Source organism: Mauremys mutica, chromosome 7 (assembly GCF_020497125.1).
Source record: "Mauremys mutica isolate MM-2020 ecotype Southern chromosome 7, ASM2049712v1, whole genome shotgun sequence".
Classification (NCBI taxonomy): domain Eukaryota; kingdom Metazoa; phylum Chordata; order Testudines; family Geoemydidae; genus Mauremys; species Mauremys mutica.
This window is the reverse complement of record NC_059078.1, coordinates 79,876,544-79,899,898: the sequence shown is the minus strand read 5'-3', so window position 1 is coordinate 79,899,898 and position 23,355 is coordinate 79,876,544. Positions and strand designations below refer to the sequence as shown.

At 41.7% G+C, this 23,355-nt stretch overlaps 1 protein-coding gene across 2 annotated transcripts in view; it reads left to right on the top strand.

The window, feature by feature from the left end:
- Positions 1–23,355, top strand: part of FAM13C (family with sequence similarity 13 member C) — a 250,496-nt gene continuing 227,141 nt past the window's right edge. The window contains exons 1-4 of one of the 2 annotated variants that reach the window (XM_045023232.1): positions 1–95; positions 16,016–16,190; positions 16,678–16,887; positions 18,265–18,448. In XM_045023232.1, coding sequence (XP_044879167.1) covers positions 54–95; positions 16,016–16,190; positions 16,678–16,887; positions 18,265–18,448 — 611 coding nt within the window. In that variant the 5' untranslated portion in view covers positions 1–53. The remainder of the gene's footprint in view (positions 96–16,015; positions 16,191–16,677; positions 16,888–18,264; positions 18,449–23,355) is intronic. The other variant, XM_045023233.1, reaches the window with a different exon arrangement.

Below are 23,355 nucleotides of genomic sequence, written 5' to 3'. Positions count from 1 at the left end.
ACTGGTGGAAAGGCGGAAACTAGGGAGAGAATAGAAGCCTTGGCTTGCTGTCCATGAGAGAAGGGTCTACCAGAGGAGTGTGGAGAAAGCCTGATGTAGGTGATGTAGTACCAAGGCTTGGGATAGTGCACACTTTGGTTGTAGGGTCCCTGGGCTTCACCGTATCCTGGGTTCCCCTACTAACCATTGGGGACAACATGCAGACTGGGCAGTGGAGCAGAAGACTGCCTGGGACAGTCATCTGATAGGAATTTGAAACCCTGGAAGGGGAGGACAATAGTGACTTGGCTGGAAGACCAAGCCATGAAGGGACAGCATACTGAGTTGCACATAGAGGGTGAGCAAATGAATGGCAGAAGGGAGCATTGAAGCTGGAAAGAGCTAATCCTCAGAGCAGCTAGGAGGAGGCACCCTAGCAGTGGGGTCAAAATTAAAAAGAAATGTTTAATGGCCCCAAAGCCGTATTGGGGGCAGGGGGAGGGATTTGGTTTCTCATTTCTTTTAATTTTGGCTTTTTAGACTAATTTGGGATTAAAATTTAATAGCATTTTTTTAGTACAGAAAATTGGTGATTTTTCAGCTGTCTTAATTTTGTATATACTACTTGAACTTTCTCTATACAGGCTTGTTGTGAGCACACTACCTTATGGCTAGGAAGGTTGAACTACTGTCTCTTGGGTGTTCCAGTGATGCAGTGAATTACTGAAGTCTTCAGATTCTGAAGACACCCCACTGTGATGGTGTCTAATGTCAAGAAAAAAATGTGACTTGAGTCCAATTTTAGGTGAACACATCTTCTGGGTAGAGGCAAACTCTGAAGTAGCATACAACTTTTCAGAATGGACCGGTCCTTGCCAAAGAGACCTGTAACAACTTTTGGAGCAGAAATGGAATACTAATCAAGTTATTCTCTGTACCCCTTTTTGTGGACACTCGATATATGAGCAATAGTTGTTGCTTAAATCAGTCAAGTTAGCAGTGAGTCAGGCAGTAGAACAATCTGTTTTCTTATTAGCAGATGGTAAGAATATTTACAGTGATTTCTTTGTTTCTGGCAATTAATCTGCCAAGGATTATTGGGGTTTAAATCTCTGCAGTGCTTTACTTAATTGATAAACCTTATGGTTTACTGCAAAAACATATTGTAGTCCACTGACAGCCTATTTATGCATCCAAATGGATAAGTATTCCTGAGTCCCCTGGTTTGTAACATATGTTGATGGCTAAGAATATATTAAGAGGAGCTAGGGGCCCTATGGGGTTATGCTGCCTTACATGTTTGCATGGAACACCCATTGATGTCATGGCTCTTTGTATTTCAAGGGATTTTTATTTAAGGAATTTATTGAGGGCAAGTGTCACGGTACATTTTTGAGCTAAGTCTGACATTGGTCTTTTACCTTTTTTAAGCTGCCCATGACACACAGTCAGAATTGCACAACAATTTGAAAAGAAAGAGTAGAAACCCCTTTCTAATATGAAATTTAGCTGAACTCCAAAGGACCATATCAGTGATCTTGTGTTTCTGATCTGAGCTCAATTATTTATGCCACAGAAGCAGACAGTGATTTATCATCCTCTTCAGTGTTATATCAAGACTCTTTGGAGAGCGGACTCTGAACATACTCTCCGAGTATTTAACAGGGAGTTAAATAATTCCCTGTTGCTTTCTTGAAGAAAGAAATACTATATGCCCTTTAAATGCTGGCTGATGTAACTGAAACAGTTTGCAGAAGCAGTCGCTGTAAAGCCCAACAATGTTTTCTCATCTTTATGCTGTGCTCTTACTATGAAGCTATTTTATTAGGTTCATTCAATGTTACAGCAACTTAAAGTTTCTCACTAATTTTTCAGCTCTGTTCTGTTGCTGCTTCATTCGTAGTGCAGACCCACTGAAAAGGATGAATCAGATCCAGCCTACATTTCAATTTTAGCCAGAGTCACTGTGTGATATACAACATAACACCTCTGCAGGTAGCCCAATTGATCCCTGACTTCACAATACAGCTTGTGCCCTTCTCCCCCTGCTCCCAAAAGGCATTAAAAATTTTGGTTTCATAGAAACAATTATAACCCTGATTAAAGTACACTCCCTCTGAAGTTCCACCTCTTTAGTGGGACTGGCCAGGGATGCCTTTAATCACCAATTTTTTAGGGGCCTTAATATAGCGGTCCATGTTTTTTAGTGTAGCCTCTCATTCTTTTGGTATTTTTGTGTGGATGTCCAACTTTAGAGATTAAAAGCTTGATTTTTATTTTTTCCAGAGATGCTGAGCACCCACACTAACCACTGCCTTGACTTAGAATTGTGCATATTTATTATCTCTTAAAAGAAGAATTCAGTTGTCTAAAGCTAAATACCCAAAAGCAGAGATGCCCAAAATTAGAGGCCACTTTTGAATTGTGCCAGAGCCTCTAGCAGCAAAAATCAGACATGGTTATAAACCTGGAAATGTGAGTAGGGTGCATAGAACACTATATCCATTAAACTGCTAGGAACAACATTATAATGTTCAATCATGAACTCTATAATGTAGGAATCTTGTCTTAAATAGAAAGTCAGCATGTGTCACTTGCTGACCTCGTATAATTCCTCTTCTCCTGGAAGTACGGTTTGTGCTGAAATGTCATTGGGTGCTCTGTTTTATGGTGACAGCTAGAAGTTCTTGAGTAACAATATTAATAGCTAGCCAACTGCTTTATATGTGGCCAGTGTTGTAGTTTGACCTATAGTGAAAGAGCATATCCAAATTATGCACTTTAGTTTTTTGCAGTTACTTTAAAAATTGATGCAACATGACATGCACATCAAGTTGCATAAAGTCATGTTCTCATTCAGTCCCTCTTCCAAAAACTGATTCACCGATTTTTTTTTCTTTTATGACTAAGGACACTTTCTTTCATAGAGCATAATGCTACTTCTGAGGTTGCTACTACAGCAGTGGTTGTGGTAACAAGTAGGAATGACTCATTATATCAGCGTTTCTCAAACACGGGTCGCCGCTTGTGTAGGGAAAGCCCCTGGCGGGGCAGGCCGGTGTGTTTAACTGCCCCGTCCGCAGGTCTGGCCGATCGCGGCTCCCACTGGCCATGGATCACTGCTCCGGGCCAATGGGCACTGCTGGAAGCGGTTCGGGCCGAGGGACATACTGGCCGCCACTTCCAGCAGCCCTCATTGGCCTGCAGTGGTGAACTGTGGCCAGTGGGAGCTGTGATTGGCTGGACCTGCAGACGGGGCAGTTAAACACACCGGCCTGGCCCGCCAGGGGCTTTCCCTACACAAGTGGCGACCCCTGTTTGAGAAACTCTGCATTATATGGTTCATTGGGGGGGGGAGGGGGGGGGGAATCAAATGTGCCAAAAAGTTGAAGTATCCTCTATCTTTTCTTTCAGTTTGATTAAGCCCAGACTTTTCTTGCTGCATGATGGCATAAAAATTATTTAGTTGGAAAAAATGGGAGGCATTAAAGAAAAATGTAGTTACAAATTTTGAAAAATTTCAACTGGTTCTAATAAGGGACAAAGTGCAAGGGCCTTGAAAGAAGTAGTATCCACAATGATCATCTCACAGGGTTCTCCTCCCAATGGGGTTTGCCACTCCATCCATAAGCCTGGGTCATGGGGCCCATCTATAAACCTGAGAGCCTCCCATTGATCCACTGGAAGCCATGTGCCTACACATCTGTCCTGGACTCCCCCTCCCCTGCATCCTTAGCCAGTGTGGCTGCCCTTGCACCATGAACTGGAGCTCCACATAAATACATTCACCTATGACACTTCTAAATAACCTTAGTGTAATCATAGTCATTTCAATTTAAGCATTAGTCATTGTTTTATGCCCAGAGACATAGTATTTATTGAAGATGCTAAATATTCAGGTGTTCTGAAATGAGATGGAAGCCACTTGCGTACTGTGAGCATTTTGATACCTACCTTCACACTTGGCCATTTTATTTTAAAAAGTAAATTCATTTGATTAAGACCCCCTAGTGAGACTGCTGTTCCTAGATCCCACTGTTTACCTAAATATTGAAGTTTGAGGATTTACTAAATTACCAGAGGAGCCATAGGTAGTGTATACTACCCTACATCATTGCATGCAACTCTCATTGGCACCAAGGTCCTCGTTATAGTGGAAGAGAGTTTACTTAAAAAAATATACAATATTTACCAGATGTGCATTTTATCAGATAGTAGAACATGTTTCTGCTTTAAAAATGGCAAAGGACAAAATGCACAAGCAATTCAGAATAACACTAACATTTACATGGACCAAGGAGCAACTTCTTTCCAATCAGAAATGTATTTTTTCAAGTCAAACAGCCTTTTGAGTGATCTTGCACTTCTTAGCGGGTGTCAGCTATTTATAACATAGCAGCTGAAGAAACAGGACAGTACTTTGTTGTCAGTCCTGCAAGTTAGTAATAGCAATACTGTGGAGGGAGGTAACTCAACTAACTTTCCTGGTTAAATACTTCTCTATAGCTCTTTTGCAGAAAGAAATAGTGTATGTCCTTTAAATACAGGTTGCTGTAATTAGAGCAATGCTCAAAACCAGTCACTCCAAAGCACAGCAGCTCTTTCTCATTTCTATGTTATGTTCTATTACTGGATGCATTTGCAGCTACAGCAATTTTAGGTTGTCAGTTTGTTTTGATAGTTTATCATCTCTGTTCTATTTATTGATCTAAAAGGCTTAGGTTCCCTCCTCCCCGTCATGAGTGTAATTCATCCCATGCAGAGGCCTTCACAAAGTCTTATGCCTCCCTAACCCTCATTTTAAATGTGATATGGGCTTAGGTAGATCTTAAATAATGTGCAGGGCCTTGAGCAGGCCTCCTAGATGATGCTGATTTTCAGACTTACTCTGTAGTTGTTCATACAGAACCATCACTGGTTTCAGTGGAAGTCTTACTCATAGTGTACCCGTAGAATGCTGCTCTTAAATAATGTGAGGTAATATTCTTTTAATGTTCAGTTATTTCCCCATAAACCTAGAACACCAGCCAAGACCATTAAGAGACCTTTAGGTCCATGGAGGGAATTATATAAAAAAACATTGCAGGAACAGAGACAGGCTCCAACTGGTCTTCATGACATTTTCACAAGAGCTTACTTGTTGCCATTCTTTTGCACCTTTGTAGCTCTACAAAATTGGCAAGGGAGATCTCAGATAAGGATTTGGATTTGTGACTACTTGAAAGCCTCAAAAAAAGAAAATAGATATGGGAGTTTATTAAATATTTACACATATATAAGGCTACAAAGTCACCTTCACTTGTTCCTTCTCTTTTTTTCTTTTTCCATCATCACCCTATCCATTCACCCACTTATCCACATAATTCAGCTGTCACTGGAAGACAGCAGAAATGGGCATATACCATAAGCAACCTTGCCTTTGGTAATTCACAAGGTGAAAAAGACCATCTGTTAATTGCAGGAAGGAGGTGGGCAGAATAATAAGAAAATAAGACTGGCCACAGTGGATCAGACCAATGGTCCATCTAGCTCAATATCCTGTCTTCCGACAGTGACCAATGCCAGATGCTTCAAAGGGAATGAATAGAACAGGGCAATTATGAAGTGATCATCTATCCCTTGTTTTCCAGTCCCAACACCTGGCAGTCAGAGGCATAGAGACACACAAAGCATGGGGTTGCACCCCTGACCACATTGGCTAATAACCAGTGATGGACCAATCCTCCATGAATTTATCTAATTATTTTTTTGAACCTAGTAGTGGTTTTGGCCTTCACAACAACAAGATGATGATAAGTAGTAGTAGAGAGCATGCTGTTTCCAATCCAATCTGTAAATGGCTTAACAGTGTAAATTATGGCCTATATTTTTTAATATTATTTCCCAATAAGTTCATCTGCGTGAAACATGATAGAATCAGACAAATCTGTTTCTTGGATATGACAGTGTGGTTCTTGGTAGCACCACTTTCATGTAATATAGTTTGGAGAAGGAAATCAGAGAAAACATATTCTGCTGCTGTTCAAGGAGAGTTTAGAGATTTGAATATTTTGATGACCAGTGTACATATAGAGTGTTGTTTTTTTTAATTTAGTGTAACTGGAATATGGAAAAAAATGTATACAGACTAAAGGCTGACTGGAAAATCAGGGGACTGAAAGCTTAAAATGGAAACACTATCTCTTTCATGAATTATTCCTTGCCAATGATTACTCAGTGCTGGATGGAATTCTTACCTGTCTATTCCTATCTTCCCCAGTCAGCTAGACAGTGAGAGGCACTCAATGGTTTCTCCCCAGTTCCTAGTTTCTCCTGTTACCTTTGTGTTTACAACTGCACCAAATTTAATTAAAAGTGGCTCATGATCCAGTGAATACAGTGTAAAGTGATAGGCAGCTGGGTTCACTTTGGAAACCTGCTTTCAGTTCTGGTAAAAGTAGGACTGGTTTGTCTGAGGGGAAACTTGTCAGCATGAACCTGGCTCTGAATATTTTCAGGATACTTCAGTGGTATAGCTGTGGAAAGAAGGCACAGAAATGTAACAGTTTATTAAAATAATTCCCAGTATTGCATCACCACCCTGTGGCCATACTGAAAAGTACATGCATAGACAACTGCTATTTCTGGCTGCCTAGTCTGTCTCTTTTTTAAAAAAATATCGTTTTATACCCCTTTCCTTAAAATAGAAAAAGAGATTTTATTCTAAACCTGTAAGATCTTATTTTCTGGCATGGCTGGATAGTTTCTTATGTATCAAAATGAGATGCAGACCAGTGGATTAACCTAATCACATTTTGTCGTGAACTATAAAATAAGTTTTTGGTTTTTGTGATTTTGTGGCTGCTTTTCTATAATTTATGCTGAATGATCATTGATTTATTATAGCTGCCTTAGCCTCACTTGTGATTTTGGCATCTCTGATATTGAGCTAACCTTTTCATTTACCAGGAGAAACAAGCAAGCTATTCCTTTCCCTTCCTATTTGTGTTCTTCTTTTCATGACTGCAACAGGTCTGGGAAGAAGCCCTTTAAGACAGTGGCACTCAACATTTAATAGCCAAAGAGCCATTTCATCATTGAAAGCAAAAACAAATAAGCTCCAATTCTCCATGTACAGACATGCTTAACTATATGCACCTGTTAGTTATATACTAACTGTTATAAGAGAAACCTCTTGTCTGTGTTAGTATATAACTGTGGGCCTGATCTTTGAGGTCAATGGGACTATTAAGAGTAGTATGTGCCACCACCTCCAGCTGGTTGTAAGCGCTTGGAGGGGCAGGCCCTCTGTTAGGTGTGACCTACAATTGTTCTGTTTCATTTTTTTCCCATTCTTGTTGAACATAGATATGATGCATTGTCGTAACTGGGTTATGTGATGGACTCCTGCTTTTTATAATATAAAGGACACTTACAAAAAGGTTCTTGTTGCTAATTTTTAAGTAGTCCCTCATATGTTACTCAGCCACTTATACCAAAAAGAGAGCAAACCCCTACCAGTAGGGTTCTTTGGCAGCCCCTGATTCTTTAATGGTGGAGATTTACATTTTAAGTAGCACAACATATGCCATTAACTAAGTAATGAATGCACTTGTGCCCTTGGAGCAGGTCCCACACTGCTCCTGGCTTCTACCCCCCTGTTCAGACTTCATAGGTTAGGTATCCACACTGTATGACTTATTTCAGTTCCCACCACCACCTCCTCTTACATTTCCTTGCAGCAATGCTATTTACAGTGACTCTTATACCATCAGCTCCTCTCCCCCTAAGGTCAGAGAGGAGATCTCCCTCAGCCCTATTTCTCTTCCCAGCACTTCCTTCTTTTATCTTATCAGGCTCCAGCTGGTGGACTAATTCTTTAGCTCTCCCAGCTTCCCACCTGATTAGATAATTTCATTTCATTCCCCACTCTAATTGGTACCAGGGGGATCAGAGTGCTGGCTCAGATGCTAGCTCCCAGCCTTCTGCCACAGCCCTGAATACATGATCACTCCTTTATTTTTCACCCCGTAGTTTAAATAGGCCTTTTTTTTTGTACTTGCAGTATTGCCACCTATTGAAAATGAGCAAGTGCTCTTACGCTGCTGAGTGAGCTGGTGATTGTTTGGGACATGCAACTGAAAGATCCAATCTTGCAGGGTACTGAACAGCTTTGGAGGGGTGCTGAGGACCTTTTGCTCCCATTGATGTCAATGACATGGTGCACCTTTTTAAAATCTAGCCCCTCACTGTTCCAAGGGAACTGAAATGTGTTTTCCTTTCATTTTAAATGGGCCTATTTGTATTTGATATTCAAACACAGCAGGTTGCTCTTGAAAATCAGTTCTCAAAGAATAATGGCAATTAAAAAACCAAACAAACTGAACAGTTAGTTTTCCAGGCTAATAAATGATGACTCATTGCTCCTTTTTTTCTTGTTTGTGCTACCTCAGAGCCCATGAAAAATGAACAGAAAATCCACTTTCAGCCAGTGCTTGTCATCTTGCTTTAAAAGGTATTTGCTTAGGGCTAATGTTATCTACTAGGCCGGAGAAGGATTACATCAGTTATAAATCTTAAACTGTTTTTATGTTCTTTTCTTAAATTGGACTGTGGGTTGTGGTTTTTTTTTTGGGTGAACCCCTGACATCTCAAATCCATAGATAGACTTAGCAGAACTCAATTCTTTTATATAATTTTAATGGATAATATCAATATTTTTCAGCATTTTTTTCTATTTTATCTATTTAAACATTCAGTTACAGGAAGTCGTGGGTGGATCAGACAATAATTGATAAATTGAGAGGCAAAAAGGTAAAGCTTTATAGTTGGTTAAACACATTGTCAACATCACATCTCAAAACACGCTAAGCAAACAAAGCATTTTTCTTGCTTTGCCCATCTGTAAGTTTAGATTATCTATGGAAATATTTTTTCATCCATTTGTGTGTATGTTGAAATCAATATTTATTGACATTTACCTTATAAGTCTATCTGTTGAGCAAGAGAAAAGCTGTTTCTGACTGTATGGTTTTAAGAAAGCTTTTTCTATTTTGGAAGTAGTAAGAGATTGGGACAAGTTCTTCCAGTGATTCTAGCCCTGGACAAACATTGAGTAGATACAGATCTTTCAGTTCACAGACCTCCCCGAAGAACAAGTCTGTCTTCCTGGATTTCCTGATAAGGGAGTACATGGCGACAATAGATGATACACAATTATTCATTTCATTAATTGGTTGAGAAATTATTTTAAATATATTTAAACTAAATGACAATAGGTGTTAGGGAATATGCTTTTTTATCTTCTGAGATTTTAGAGAGCATGATTCAGGCTCCTAAGGAATCCTGTGGGGGAAAAAATGATACAACCTCTGCCTCAATGAATGGTTTAAGGACTCAGGTACAGGAGCAATAAAGATCTGTTTCCATCTTACAATCAAGTAATCTACAACATGATAATAAGCAGAGCTGATCAAATAATGAAGAAACAATGTTCAAACTCTGAAGGCTGTTTGGTTTGATTTTGTTTGGGTTGCTTTTTATTTCCTATATATATAAATGGGTTTCTGTTCATACAGATATAGTTATTGCTCTTCTTGCAGACATCCATATTTGCATGTGAGCCAGAATGTTAATCAGAGCTTTAACAATCCACTAACCCATTGCAAGGGCTACCACTTTCCACAGGATCTAGGTTTTCATTTAAAAAAAAAAAGTCTCTGGGCTCCTGGTAGTGAAGAAAATCTTGCAAACATGAGGTGAGTGGAACCAATGTTTGAGATCTTCCTAATGTGCTGGTTGGGAAATGTTTTTTTCCCTGTGTCACTGGTTTTGGCTTTCAGTTTTGGATGAAAGTTTCAGATTTTGATGGCCTAAAAACCAAAGGGTGTTTTTTGTGGAAGGGGGAGGGGTTTGGAATTTTTTTATGAGAATCTGAAAAACTTAGTCAAAAACAGACTTCCTGCAGAAATTTCCATTTTGGTAATAAAGCCATTTATTGGGTGTGTTAGGGCAAGTGGGGTGAGAGAGGGCCTTGCCACTCCTTCTAGGAGTAGGGTGCCCTGGTGCATGTCTGTCTCAAGCCCTGGAACACACAATTGTGGGGTGGCATGTCACTGCTTGGAGCCTGCCATATATATAAGGAGGCTCATCCTTACCCTATCGAGTAGAAAGCTGTGTTGGGGTAGCAGGAGAGGCTCAGATGGGCAGGACTTTCTACTGAAGTGGTGGGGGGACAATACCACACAGAGCCTTGTCTTAGGTGGAATAATCTCAGGATAAGACCTCCATATATATGAGCCCCCAGCTTGGGTAGCAGATAGGGGCCCACTTAGACTACACTGTTGGCCAACAGAGCACACTGTATTAGCAGGATAGCAATGCCTTCCTTTCTCTTTCCTTGGGTCTGCCTGTCACAGGGTAACTGGTTCCTGTCAATAGACCAGTCCCCCCACCTTGTGCAGAGCAAGTGGGCCCAGCTGAGCCAATTAAAGAGAGCAGGGCTACACCTGGGGCTATAAAGGCCTGTCAGAGGGCAGTAAGTGGAGGAGTGATTGGGGTAGACTGTCTTTGGGGAGAGAAGTCATAGGAGGTGGGTGATCAGAAGGGAAACAGAGCTGGCTGAGAGCAGGTCTGGTTGAATGAGAACTGGCTATGAGAAGGGAGTTGGCTGGGACTGAGAAACTACCAGAAGCAGAGCCCTTTGAGAGGGGAGGCTATGAAACCTTATGATAAAAGGTAAGCTAAGGAATTGTCTTGGCTGCTATGTGCTTAGGTTTGAATAAAGAAACCTATTTAAAGAAGACTGGGCATGGTAGTGAGTGCTTGTTAGACTGGGGAGAAGCCCTGCTGTGTCCCATATGGTTGAGTATTTGAATGTCAGTGGTCCCTGATATGAGGGGAGAGTAAGATGGCTCTTTAGTGTCCTGTGAAAAGAAGGAAAATAGAGGTAGAGTACAGTAGAGCATCCTCTGGCCAGGAGGAGTGCTTGGGTAGTGGCTACTATATAATACACCTCTGTCCTTTTTTCTCCCTGCCTAGCAAAAGGATCATATTTTTATTACCTGTCATACCTAAAAAATCTGCAAAATCTTCACAAAAGCAAGGAATGAAAGCACTTAACTAAAACTCTGCATGTGTTTTGCCCTTGCTTACTTCATAAATTCAGAATATGCTCTTCACCATTGTTTGCAGGTGGCAAGGATGATTGGTCAGTAAGATTGTTTTGTTTACATCTCTCCATGTTAAGAAGGAAACTGAATATCAAATGATCCGTCTGAGTTTTCAGGAAGCTATGACATTGTGTGGGTGTTAGGTGCCATGGAAACATCTCTTGATAGTGCACTTGAGTGAGCTTTTGCCATGTGACTATGTAGCAGCAAGTGTTTGCCATGAGGAATCCATGTCTACAAGTACTCAGTTTCTGTCTTCAGTAGAAATCTCTGTGACATTCTAGGCTAAAGTTTAAAAATAGCAAATTAATGACCTTCACTCTCCATGCTAACATTCTGAATGGCTGTGGTTAAGTTTGTTTCTGTTCATTCATGCAATGTGGCTATGTCTTCTGAGTGGGATATCTGAAAATGCAACACACACCAACGCAGGTCTAACATGGGAACAAGTGCCTCTCTTTTGGTTTGTGTAAGTGGATTTTCATTGGCTTATTTATTCTGTTCTGTGTTCTAGCTGCATTCACAAAAGCTGCTGAGAAATATGCAGTTTTTTCCCCCTACTGTAATATGCAGCAGCATGGGAAGGAGAGATTGTTAGACTAGGACACCCTGAAAGGGGTGTGTGTGTGGTTTTTTAAATACAATTTGTTAATCTCATTGTCTTTAAAGTTAATGTAGTGTAAATGGAGCACAAAATTATGGTTCTTTTTACATGTTAGTATTTGCTTCTTTAAGTAGATTAATCATATTGTATTGAGCTAGTGTTTCTCGCCAGTATATTAGCAAGTTTGACATCTTTTGTGCATACATGCCATGGCAACAGAATTGAACAAAGCCAAGTCAAATAAGTCCTAACTTTTAGCATTGTTAGAAAGTGAATTTGTGAAGTGACAGAATGGCACTTCTACTATAGATCTTTATGGAATATATAGTTAAATCATGGCAATATAATAGTTGAAAAGACACTAGTTTTAAAGCATTTGGGATGATACTAGGAAAACTTAAAAATATTCCTTTTCAAACAATGAAATATGCATACTACTTGTTCTTAAATTATACTACTTAAATAGGATTTATAGCCTTTATTTTTATTTTGAAATGTCTCGTACCTAACCAATGGTGATCATAGTTTGAGGTATGGAAATATAGCTTATTACACAATTGGCTAATTTTTGCCATCTCATCCATATTAGGCAATATGATCTAGGATGGTGATCTCACAGGACTACTGGCCAATGGTAGTTCCCTCTTGTCAAAGAGGCTGTTGTTGATTAATCCCACTTCTCAGAAGTGCTGGTGCATCAATAAAAGGCCATGCCAGGTGAAACAGATAGTGGTTATGCCCCCCCCCCATTACAAACATGCTATGCTTTCTCCTAAACCTTATTCTTCCTTGTTGCTCTATTAATGTGGTGTTACAGTTGCAGCCATCAGTTTTTGCTGATATCTCTTATTTGAAGCCATGCAATAAAATCATGATGAGAAGGCATAATCTAAGTGCTGAAGATGCGGGTTTTCCTTAGTTCACAAAACTTGTGGCTGTTTAACCAGGATTACAATTTTGTATGGAAGTTCTCAGCATCTGAGGTTAGAGTTGCTTCAGTAGGGATACAATTATTGGGTTTCCTGACGTTAAAGGTTGGAAGTTGCAGTAATATCCCTTTCTTGAAAACTTGGCATTAAATGACCTTCCATGCAGAAGGCATTCCCAGGGGGACCTAAGCTCTTATGGCAATACTTAAGAGTTTTCTTGTGTGTAGTGGCTTGAATGGGGCTGCAGATTTTCATTAGGCCTCAGAATGATGCAGACGTTTTAAAGCCTGGGATTTATATGGGCTGGCCAAGCCTAGTATGTGGCATTACTTGGATTTGAGTACTGACTATGTGGGGGCTTGTGACAGCTCAAGTTGGCTACTGCTTCCCTTTTGCTTACTGCTAGGATAGGCTGCCTTTGGGAGCTACCTTGTCTGAAGTTTAACTGTTATAATGAAGTTGCAGTCAGTCAAAATTCCAGTTGCATTCTTTATTGCACCTCCTTTTTTGTTGCAACATAAACTTGCTCAATGGGACTCCTTTTGTAAGAGTTCTATTAGGTGGCTGGTCTCTAGTGGTTGCAAAGACCGTGTAGACAAAATTTATTGCAAGAAGTTTACAAGAACAAATGGATCACCAACTTAGTCCAAGATCTGACTCTATCACAATAGTGTGCGAGATGTATACATGCATTACTTAGTCCTGCCATGATTGCAGGGGACTGGACTTAAATGACCTCTTGAGGTCCCTTCCAGTCCTACAATTCTATGATTTCAATATACAGCACTTCCTAACATCACTAAAAATGAATGTGATATTGAAATTATGTTTTCACTCTTTTATACAAACCATTCCAGAGGTCAGATCATTCAGTCTTGGAAACTACCTGTTTTAATTTATTCTCATTTTGAGAACTTTTGAGGTATGTGAAAATAATAGCAAATTAAGCAAAAGTGGTACAAAATCATGTCTAGCGGTTCTGGCAGCCATGTTCTTTCATGAAATTTGTTGCATACACAGGGCTCTTCAATGAATAAAATAGCTTGCAAATGATAGATCTGGGTTGGCAGAAAAATAAAATGGTCACTGTCAATTTCATTTTAAACTTTTCCAGTTAATTGTATAAATGCTATTTGTATGTGCACAAAGGAGAAATTATTTCTGACCTGGTCGGGAGAACACTGCTAGCGGCGTGTGTGTTTTATTTTTATTTTTTTTACTATGCATTCACTGTCCTCTAGACAATAGTGTGCATATTCATGGTATGAAGAAGATAATGAGCAGTCAAAACATCGATCTTGCTTCCTACTGAACAGTGTAACGTGTTAACAGTAAAGAGAAAAATCTCACCTAGTGCTGCACTTTCACCCTTATGAAATACACATCATTTTTCCAGAAAAAGGAATGCAAGACTCAACGAGCTGTTGATACATAGTTTAACTGCAATGCTATTTTCACTGGTTGTTGAATAAGTCTGAGGTTCACATTGTTGTGTGCACTTATCAGAATACAAAGCTTCCCTCTTCCTTTCTTATCCTGCTTGTTTTACTAACATGTGCTGATCTCATTATCAACAAGTAGTCTTCAGTAGGATAACTGGTGAGGAAGCATAGTCCAATGGTTGGGGCTTGGGAGACCTGGGATCAAATACCTTATCCACCACTAACTTCCTATGTGTTGCTGGATGAGTCATTTGGCCTCTTTACACCCAGTTTCCCATAAGTAAAATGGACCTGATAGTACTTCCCTACTTTAAAGGGGCTCTGTGAGGATAACTATACACACAATTGTGAGGATCTCAGATACTATAGCAATGGGGACCATATTAGGGCCTAAGATAGGCCTTCCCTGGTTCTAACTTGCTCAGTTAACAGGTAATGTTATGCAGACAAAACTACACGGGATCATCTCAGGGGGCAAGGCAAAGATGGCATGTTTATTATAACACACCTTGATTTATCACCTGTGTGTGTGCACATGGATTCAAGCTATGTTCAGGACTGGTAACTATACAGCAGCTGCAGAACATCTGGGGTGTGTGTGTGATCAGATATTCTGCAGCTGCTGTATAGTTACCAGTCCTGAACATAGCTTGAATCAGTGGCTTGATTTTGCAGCTTGGGTTTGTAGCTTGTGGTGGCTAACTGGCCAGGAAAGCTGGGCACAAAGAAGGGCTGGGTCTGCCCTCCCATGGTGGCAGCAGAACATTACCCAAAGTCTTCCAGCTCGCCCATCCTTTTTGTAGGCCTTAGTTTGAATCCAGAGTCTATAGGTCTTGCTGCCTCTGGGTTCGGTGTGATTGATCACCCGTCAACTGCAGAGGTGACTTTCAGTCTCGGACCTGGCTTATGTTTCATTCATAAACTTTACTTATGAAGTTAAATTAATAAAGTGAACAATTAAAAACAATTGAATCAGTTCTACAGTAAGATTTGACTGTTTGTAACCAATATTGGTTTTATCGAAGAAGGTAGTATGGTGGAGTAGACAAACCCTACACCAGATAGGAAAGGGTTAAAGTGTATTCTCTGGGCTCAGTTAGCCCTACCTCCCTCCACCTGTGCTGAGTTCCCAGCAGTGGATAGCTGCTGATGCTGTGTGAGTTAAGGAGCCTGGCTGGGACCAGAGACTACAGATGGCTTGTAGCTTGCCTTGGGAGGAGGTAGGCTTGTCCTGGATGACTGAATAGAGAAGAGTCATAGAGCTGGCTGTTAAATGGGAAAACAGGCTGATTGTAGCTGGGATCCTGCCTGAGAGAAAGGGGGCTGAAGGCTGAGCCTGGCAGGACTGAGAATTCTCTTGTCTGGTATGTTTGTTGGATTTGGATTAAGTGACTCTGCTACCCCAGAGGGGGTTGAATGCTTTAGAGCCGGGGTCGGCAACCTTTGGCAGGCAGCTTGCCAGGGTAAGGGCCAGTTTGTTTACCTGCCGCATCAGCAGGTTCGGCTGATCGTGGTTGGCTGCTTCAGACCAATGGGGGCTGTGGGAAGTGGCGGCCAGCACATCCCTTGGCCCGCACCGCTTCCTGCAGCCCCCATTGGCCTGGTGCAGTGAACCACAGCCTGTGGGAGCCGTGATTGGCTGAACCTGCGGACGCAGCAGGTAAATAAACCGGCCCGCCCCGCCAGGGTTCTTACCCTGGTGAGCCATGTGCCAAAGGTTGCCGACTCCTGCTTTACAGTGGCTTGATTCGAGGGCCAAGTCACCTCTATATGGAAGGAGTAGGCTGAAGAAGTTATGTGGAAACTGAGGCAGAGCTGCTACATTGCCATGTCCAGCCCTGAGACGGTGCACAGTGATAAGCAGCTTGTATTATCACAGAGGATTGATTGATTCATTTATTTATTTTGCAGCAATCATTGTCTTCAGTTAAAATTAAGCCAGGCACAAATAAAGTGGCACCAGATTTCCAGCTCACCAAGAGGAGAAACAACTTTGGTGTTCCCCTTGAGACTCTTGCACAAGAGGCAACACAATGCCAAGTTCCTTTTGTTGTGACAGAGATGGTGGAATACCTAGAAATGTTTGGTAAGTCGATAACTTGTTCTGCTTTCTAGAAACTTTTTTTTGTTTGTACTTTTAGTCAAAATCAAGAGCTGTAACTAACTTGCTTTGGGGAAGCAGGACCACAAAGGAGAATAGCAACTAATGGGAGAACGTGTAAATTTCCACTCTTTTAAAACCAGTCTAAGTGGATTTTGATTGGGTTGGTTTAGAATGAGAAAAAGTGACCTGCTGATTTGAACTCCCTGGATATCAACCAAACCAGTAGTTGAAAACTCCTTGTGGCATTAAAGGGCAATAATGAAGGGATGATATTTAAAAAAAAAAAAAAAACCCAGAAAATACTGAATTAAACAACTCTTTTGGGGTGCGTGAGATTGAACAATTAGCAAACTTATTTGATTCCAAAATGCATTTGTCAGGTCTCTGTAGACACTATCAGTAAACTGTGTTTTTTAGTTTTCCTCCTTTGTGTATTTTATTTAAAATGGTAACTATTGTTTTTTAATAGGCCTGGATCATGTAGGTTTATTTCGAATCAGTGGCTCAGTGAACAAAATCAAAGCATTGAAGCAGAAGTATGATCAAGGTGAAAAGGTGGACCTCATTAATGATGGTGACATAGATTCTGTTGCAAGCCTCTTTAAACTTTTCCTCAAGGAGCTTCCAGTGGCTGTTTTCCCAGACAACTTACATGCTAACCTTCTTAAAACCTTTGAAGGTAAAACAAAGGCTAAATTCATTTGAAATGTCAATGGCATTTCAGCTGGGATGACTTTTTTTTGTCCAGAAATGGCTGACTAGTGTACACTCAGCAGAATTTAAACACTGTAATCAACAAATGTGTGAGTGTTTGCATAACTTCACACCTTAAAGGGTGGGAATTTTGTGGATTCTCCCTATGCAATGTGTCCAATTGACTTACAATAGAGCCTCAGTTACGAACACCTTAGCAATGCAGGTTGGTTGAAACTCTGAACAAACAAATGCGGTGTTTTTTCAAAAGTTTACAACTGAATATTGATTTAATACAGCTTTGAAACTTTACCATGCAGAAGAAAAATGCTGCTTTTAACAATCTTAATTTAAACAAAACAAGCATAGGAACAGTTTCCTTCCTTATCAAATCTTCTTTAAACTTTCTCTTTATTTGTATAGTAGTCTAACATAGCACTATGCAGTATTTGCTTCCTCCCTCCCCCGCGTTGCTGCCTGATTGCATACCTGGGGTTCCAAATGAGGGGTGTGGTTGACCAGTCAGATCATAACTCTGAGGTTCTACTGTATATTGCAAGTGTGTTCAATGTACAACTATCCAGGGCACAATAGTTATTGCCTTAGCTATTGCACAGTATTGAGCTATCAGTTAAAATATTTAGGGGATTCAATCCATTCTCATCCCACCCCTCCTATTAAAGTGAGTTGTTTGTTTGTGAACCCACATTTGCAATTAAAATGTTCCTTTTTGCTGCAGGGAAAGTGAAAAGGTCAATGTTCCTGGACTTGGAATTTTATACCTTTCTTCTGTAACTACAGTACTATATTTATAGTGCAAAAATGCCCTGAAACTGTAAATGTTACCAATTAGTAGCAAAACGAAGACTGATGTGGTGCTGAAAGGGTATAATGTCCCAGCGTTCTCTTAGCATGAGTCACACAGCATGTGGCAAATCTCCAGCAAGAGTCACAGCTGACAATCCTTCCACAGCTTTTTCCATAATGTCTTGGTTATCCTATAGCCAGTTGGTAATGTCTTGCACTCTCTACTAGAAATAACAAGAAAAACTACATTTTCCTCCTCTCCTAGCAAGAAATGTCACAGACATAGGATAGAGTCCAAATACCTAGAGTGTTCCATAGGAAATTCCAGTACCTAGGGAAATGTTTGTAGTTTAAAGCTAATATGTGAAATAATTAGAGGATTAGTCTAAAAATCACTGGCTTTTGGCCTATGCTCTCCCTCCCCCCACTTGTGTCCTTTTTTGGGGGGGGGGGGAGAGGAGGTATCTTTATTGTAAAATAAATTGTGTAGTAAAACTTGCTGGATGCTTAGAATACCCATTTGTTAGTAACTGAATTAAAATTTAATTCTTCACAGATAATAAGAACCACATGGCTGAGTGTACACAATGTCTGAAAAGGTTATTAAGCAGCTTTCCCAAGGCCCACTACAGCCTTTTCCAGTTCCTCTCTACCTTTCTGTTGAAGGTGGCATCACACAGTGAAATGAACCACATGACCCTGGAAAACCTTGCCATTGTATTTGGGCCCACCCTTTTCCGGTAAGTATTTTATTTAGATGTATTTTACAGTTGTTTTGGCTTGTATTCCTGGATCCCTCCCTTAAAAATAAGAACAGCAGTAATCAGAGACGAGCCAGAATATTGACGAAAGAGCTTGCTGTACACTGGGGAATGAATGAAAGAGAAGCAGAGCTATACAGAATGTTGATATAGAAGCCCATGCCCACCCCAAAATCTGAATGGACCTGTGCTGCTGATCAAGGCAGATGCAAAGAATCAGCTGACCTGGCTTTACTCTGCCCAGCATGGGCACTCTTTATTTGCCTCCTTGCTCTTAGGCACTGGGTTGTTCTCAGGTTGGGGTCAGTGGCCTACCCCACCTCCCCAGTGTCCTCCTGGGTGCTGGAAGTTCCCCTCTTTCTACAGGTGGCACCTAGGGTGACCAGATGTCCTGATTTTATAGGGACAGTCCTGATTTTTGGTTTTTTTTTAATATAGGCTCCTATTACCCCCTCCCCCATCCTGATTTTTTTTTTTTTTTTTTACATTTGCTGTCTGGTCACCCTAGTGGCACCAGCCATCTTGCAGCATCAGGGTGGCCACTCATTAAGGGTTGATTTTCCCCCCCCCCCTTCTAATCCCAAAAGTCTTTAGAGGTGGCAGGAAATAGCCAGACCTCTCACCCCTCTGAGGGTAGCAGAGGTGGAGAAACCCACAGACTCATGCTGCTAATTTAAAAGCAGGGGGTGTGGACATCCCAGAAACCTTAGTACTCTAGTTAAGGAACCTGTGGCTGGTTCCCTAACAAACAATGGGTATGTCTACACTATGAAATTAAGTTGATTTTTTTTTTTTTAGAAATCGATCTGATAGTCGATTGTATGTGTCCTTACTAAGCGCATTAAGTCGGCTGTGTGCATCCACAGTTCCGAGGCTAGCATTGACTGTAGTAGCTATCCCGCAGTCTGTCGCCCATTGGAATTCTGGGTTGCGCTCCAGTGCCTGATGGGGCAACAACATTGTCGCAGGTGAAAGTAAGGGCAAAAAATAATTTCTCGCCTTTTTTTCCTGGGTTACCTGTGCAGACAACATACCACAGCAAGCATGGAGCCTGCTCAGCTCACTGTCACCATATGTCTCCTGGGTGCTGCTGGCAGACACAGTACTGCAGTGCTACGCAGCAGCATCCTCTTGCCTTGTGGACAGCAGACAATACAATACGACTGCTAGTCGCCATCGTTGTCCCGTGGGTGCTCCTGTCTGACTCGGTTAGGTTGGTGGGGACACCTGGACCAAAAAAGAGAATGACCTGAGGAGTCATTCCCATATGTTTCATCTAATGGAGATTCAGTCCTGCCTGGAATATCATGCCAGCTGGAGGCTTCTGCCTCAGGCTGCTCTCCCAGTCAGCAGCATCGTGTGGTCACACCTACTCCAGCCTACCCCTTGCTTCCATGGCTTATGAAGCCTGGACAAAAGTAAGGAGCAGTTCAACTATAGGCTGAGCAAATGCATAATGGTGGTAGAAGGTGCCTTTGGACGTTTAAAAGCGCGCTGGCACTGTTTACTGACTTGGTTAGACCTCAGCAAAACCAATATTCCCATCGTTATTACTGCTTGCTGTGTGCGCCACAATATCTGTGAGAGTAAGGGGGAGATGTTTATGGTGGGGTGGGAGGTTGAGACAAATCACCTGGCCGCTGATTCTGCATAGCCAGACACCAGGGCAGTTAGAAGAGCACAGCAGGGCCTGCTGTGCATCAGAGAAGTTTTGAAAACCAGTTTCATGACTGGCCAGGCTACAGTGTGAAAGTTTTTTTTTTTGTTTGTTTTTTTGTTTTGTTTTTTTTCTCTCTGATGAAAACCTGCCTCCTTGGTTCACTCTTCTTCACTGTAAGCCAACCACCCTCCCCACCCTCCTTTGATCACCGCTTGCAGAGGCAATAAAGTCATTGTTTCAAATTCATGCATTCTTTATTAATTCATCACACAAATGGGGGGGATAAGTGCCAAGGTAGCCTGGGAGGGGTGGGGGAGGAGGGAAGCACGGGGGTGGGGTAGTTGTAGGGGCATCTCCTAGAATGGCATGCAGCTCATCATAGAAGCAGCATGTCTGGGGCTCTGACCCAGAGCAGCTGTTTGTCTCTCTGGTTCTTTAGTAGGCTTCATGCAGCACTGCTGCAGGTTCCTGTTATAACCTCTGTCCTTCATGCCCTTGGAGACTTTTATTTTATTTTTTTTATTCTGGCATTTCATCTTTTGGAACGGCGTTCGGATAACATGGATTTGTCTCCCCATACAGCAATCAGATGCAGTACCTCCCGTTCGATCCATGCTGGAGCTCTTTTGCGATTCTGGAACTCCATGGTTACTGTGCTGATCAGCTCGCTATACTGGCCAAACAAGAAATGAAATTCAAAAGTTCATGGGGCTTTTCCTGTCTACCTGGCCAGTGCATCTGAGTTGAGTGCTGTCCAGAGTGGTCACAATGGAGCACTCTGGGATAGCTCCCGGAGGCCAATACCATCAAATTGCATCCACACTACTCCAAATTCAACCCAGCAGGGTCGATTTCAGCGCTAATCCCCTCATCGGGGAGGAGTAAGAAATTGATTTTAAGAGCCCTTAAGTCGACAAAAATGGCTTCGTCGTGTGGATGGGTGCAGGGTTAAATCGATTTAACGCTGCTAAATTCAACCTAAACTTGTAGTGTAGACCAGGGCTAAGCGTTAGTCACCATGGGGTACCTAAGAGTGTAAGGGTGCTAGGGTACCTACCTTAGTGGTTTACGAGCTACAGCACTAGGAATTCTGGGAAGTCCCAGGCCCAGCTTCTCTGGGGGGATGGCGGGAGGAGAAAAAGCTTCTGAGGAAGCCAGTTGAGGTCCTGCTGTTCAGAGTGATTTTTAAAATGGTACTGCCTGGTTTGGCAGATCAGATTTTAGTTGTTTTGGGGATGGCAGGGAATTAGAAGCCATACACTATTCCCTGTATAATTTTGAGTAATACTAAGGCTTGACCGTTGGTGTTCTCCCCAACTGTTTTATAGACTGTCAGCCAATCAAGTTTCTGGAAGACTGCCACTAACTCAATTTGGTATAGCAAAGAGATCTTGATTTTTGTTTTGTTTGTTTAGATTAATATTTACTGATTTAAGTGAACCACAAAATTTGTTTTCATTACTGTGTAGGTCCACATGTCGGCTACTAAAAACTTCTCCCCTCTGGCCATCTGCACTCACTTTCTCCTGCTTCCTTTCACTTGGTACACAATAGTTTTTGCAAAAATACATGTAATGCTTTTGCAAGAATGACCCATCTTCTTTCTCTAACAAGGTCTGGACCCTGTTTGGTGTTCTCCATTGGTTTTCCTTAGCTTGCTGCACCTAACTTAGGCACCTTTTATCCCCTTGCTTTACAGACCCTGCTTAGCTTCTGCTTATCTTTCCCTTCAAGTATCCTGCTCTTCCCTCTGCCTACTTTTTTCTATGAAGTTCCCTGTGCTTGGAACCACCTCCATAGCCCCAGTTCTCTTCTAAAATACCTTCCCTCAAAAGGCCTATACATCCTTGGTAGTTTCCACTCCCTTGGGGGGGAAAAGGACATCTCACAATGAAAACTAACAGGAAAATAATTTAACTCAAGCTGTGTGACCCTCCAAGCTTTATCCTTCTGCTTGCTGTTGCATTATTTGCTTTGCAGATGGGCTGTCTTGGATTGAAAGCTCTTCAGGCCTGGATCTTCTCTTGCTATCAATAAAGCAGAAAATACACTGGTGCTATACGAATAATAGAGCTGGTTCAAAAAAATACCAACTGTTCTTTGTAGGAATTGTGTCTTTATTGATTGGAAAAAACTAAATGCAACCTCCTCCCCCAGCAAATTTCAATGTTTCATTGGTATTAGTATATCTTATTGGATGTTTTTCTTTGATTAGTTTTTAAAGGTATTTTAGTCACCTTTAGCTGCAGATGGGCCCCTGCCAGCATTTTCAAAAATACTTAGTGACCAGATCCACTGTAGAACTGCTAGGGGCCTTGACACCCCATGAAATGCATGTCCCTGAGTTAAGTGCCCAGATTTCTCTAACAATGCATGTTTGGGGATCTAACAATGGGATCTCTAAAAGCCAGCATGATCAGAGGGGAATTTCTAAGTTCATCTCTTGCAAATACCTAAGCCCCACCACTCTCAGGGACTTAGTCCTAAAGCATTTTTCCAAGAGCCACTCGTGTGGGAGATGGTGGAAGACACCTCCCTTTTAATCTCTTGTCTAGTAGTAAGGGTACTTGCCCAGGATGTGGGAAATGCATTCAACTCCTTCTTCTGCATAATGTGACCAAGGATGTGGACTTGAGTTTACCACCTTACAGGTGAATGCCCTAATCACTGGGCTATGGACTCATTCTCACTTGCTCTCTGGCCCAAGGGGTAGATACATGTCACTCACTCACTGGATGAGATTCCATAGGAGAGGCTCACCCCACACTGTACACACCCTGGAGGCTAGGGCCCTCACTTGAGCAGGGGGAAGGCTATGTACAAATTGCTGCTTTATGAGGGGGGAGGGGGGGCAGAGTTTGAGTCTGAGTCTTCCACAGTCAGTGTGAGTGTGCTAACCAACAGACTCAAGTTATAAGGGAGGCTGCTGCCACCTCCTTCATCCCCAGCTATTTTGTGAGGGTTTAGGTATATGCTTAAAACACCTACCAGATTAGTAGTTCCAGACGAGAAGGGTGGGGAAACACCTAGTACAGGATCCTGCTGGGCTTTAGGTACCCAGCCACTGTGACTCAGCTGGCTGTGCATATGCTCACTGGCAGAAATTCAGGCACCTGTGTATTAGATGGCAGCTGACAGGGGTTTTGGGGATCTCAGCAGTGTTAGACTAACTAAACGTTAGACTTAGGACCAGATCCATAAGAGGACTTAGGCACCTATGTGCTCA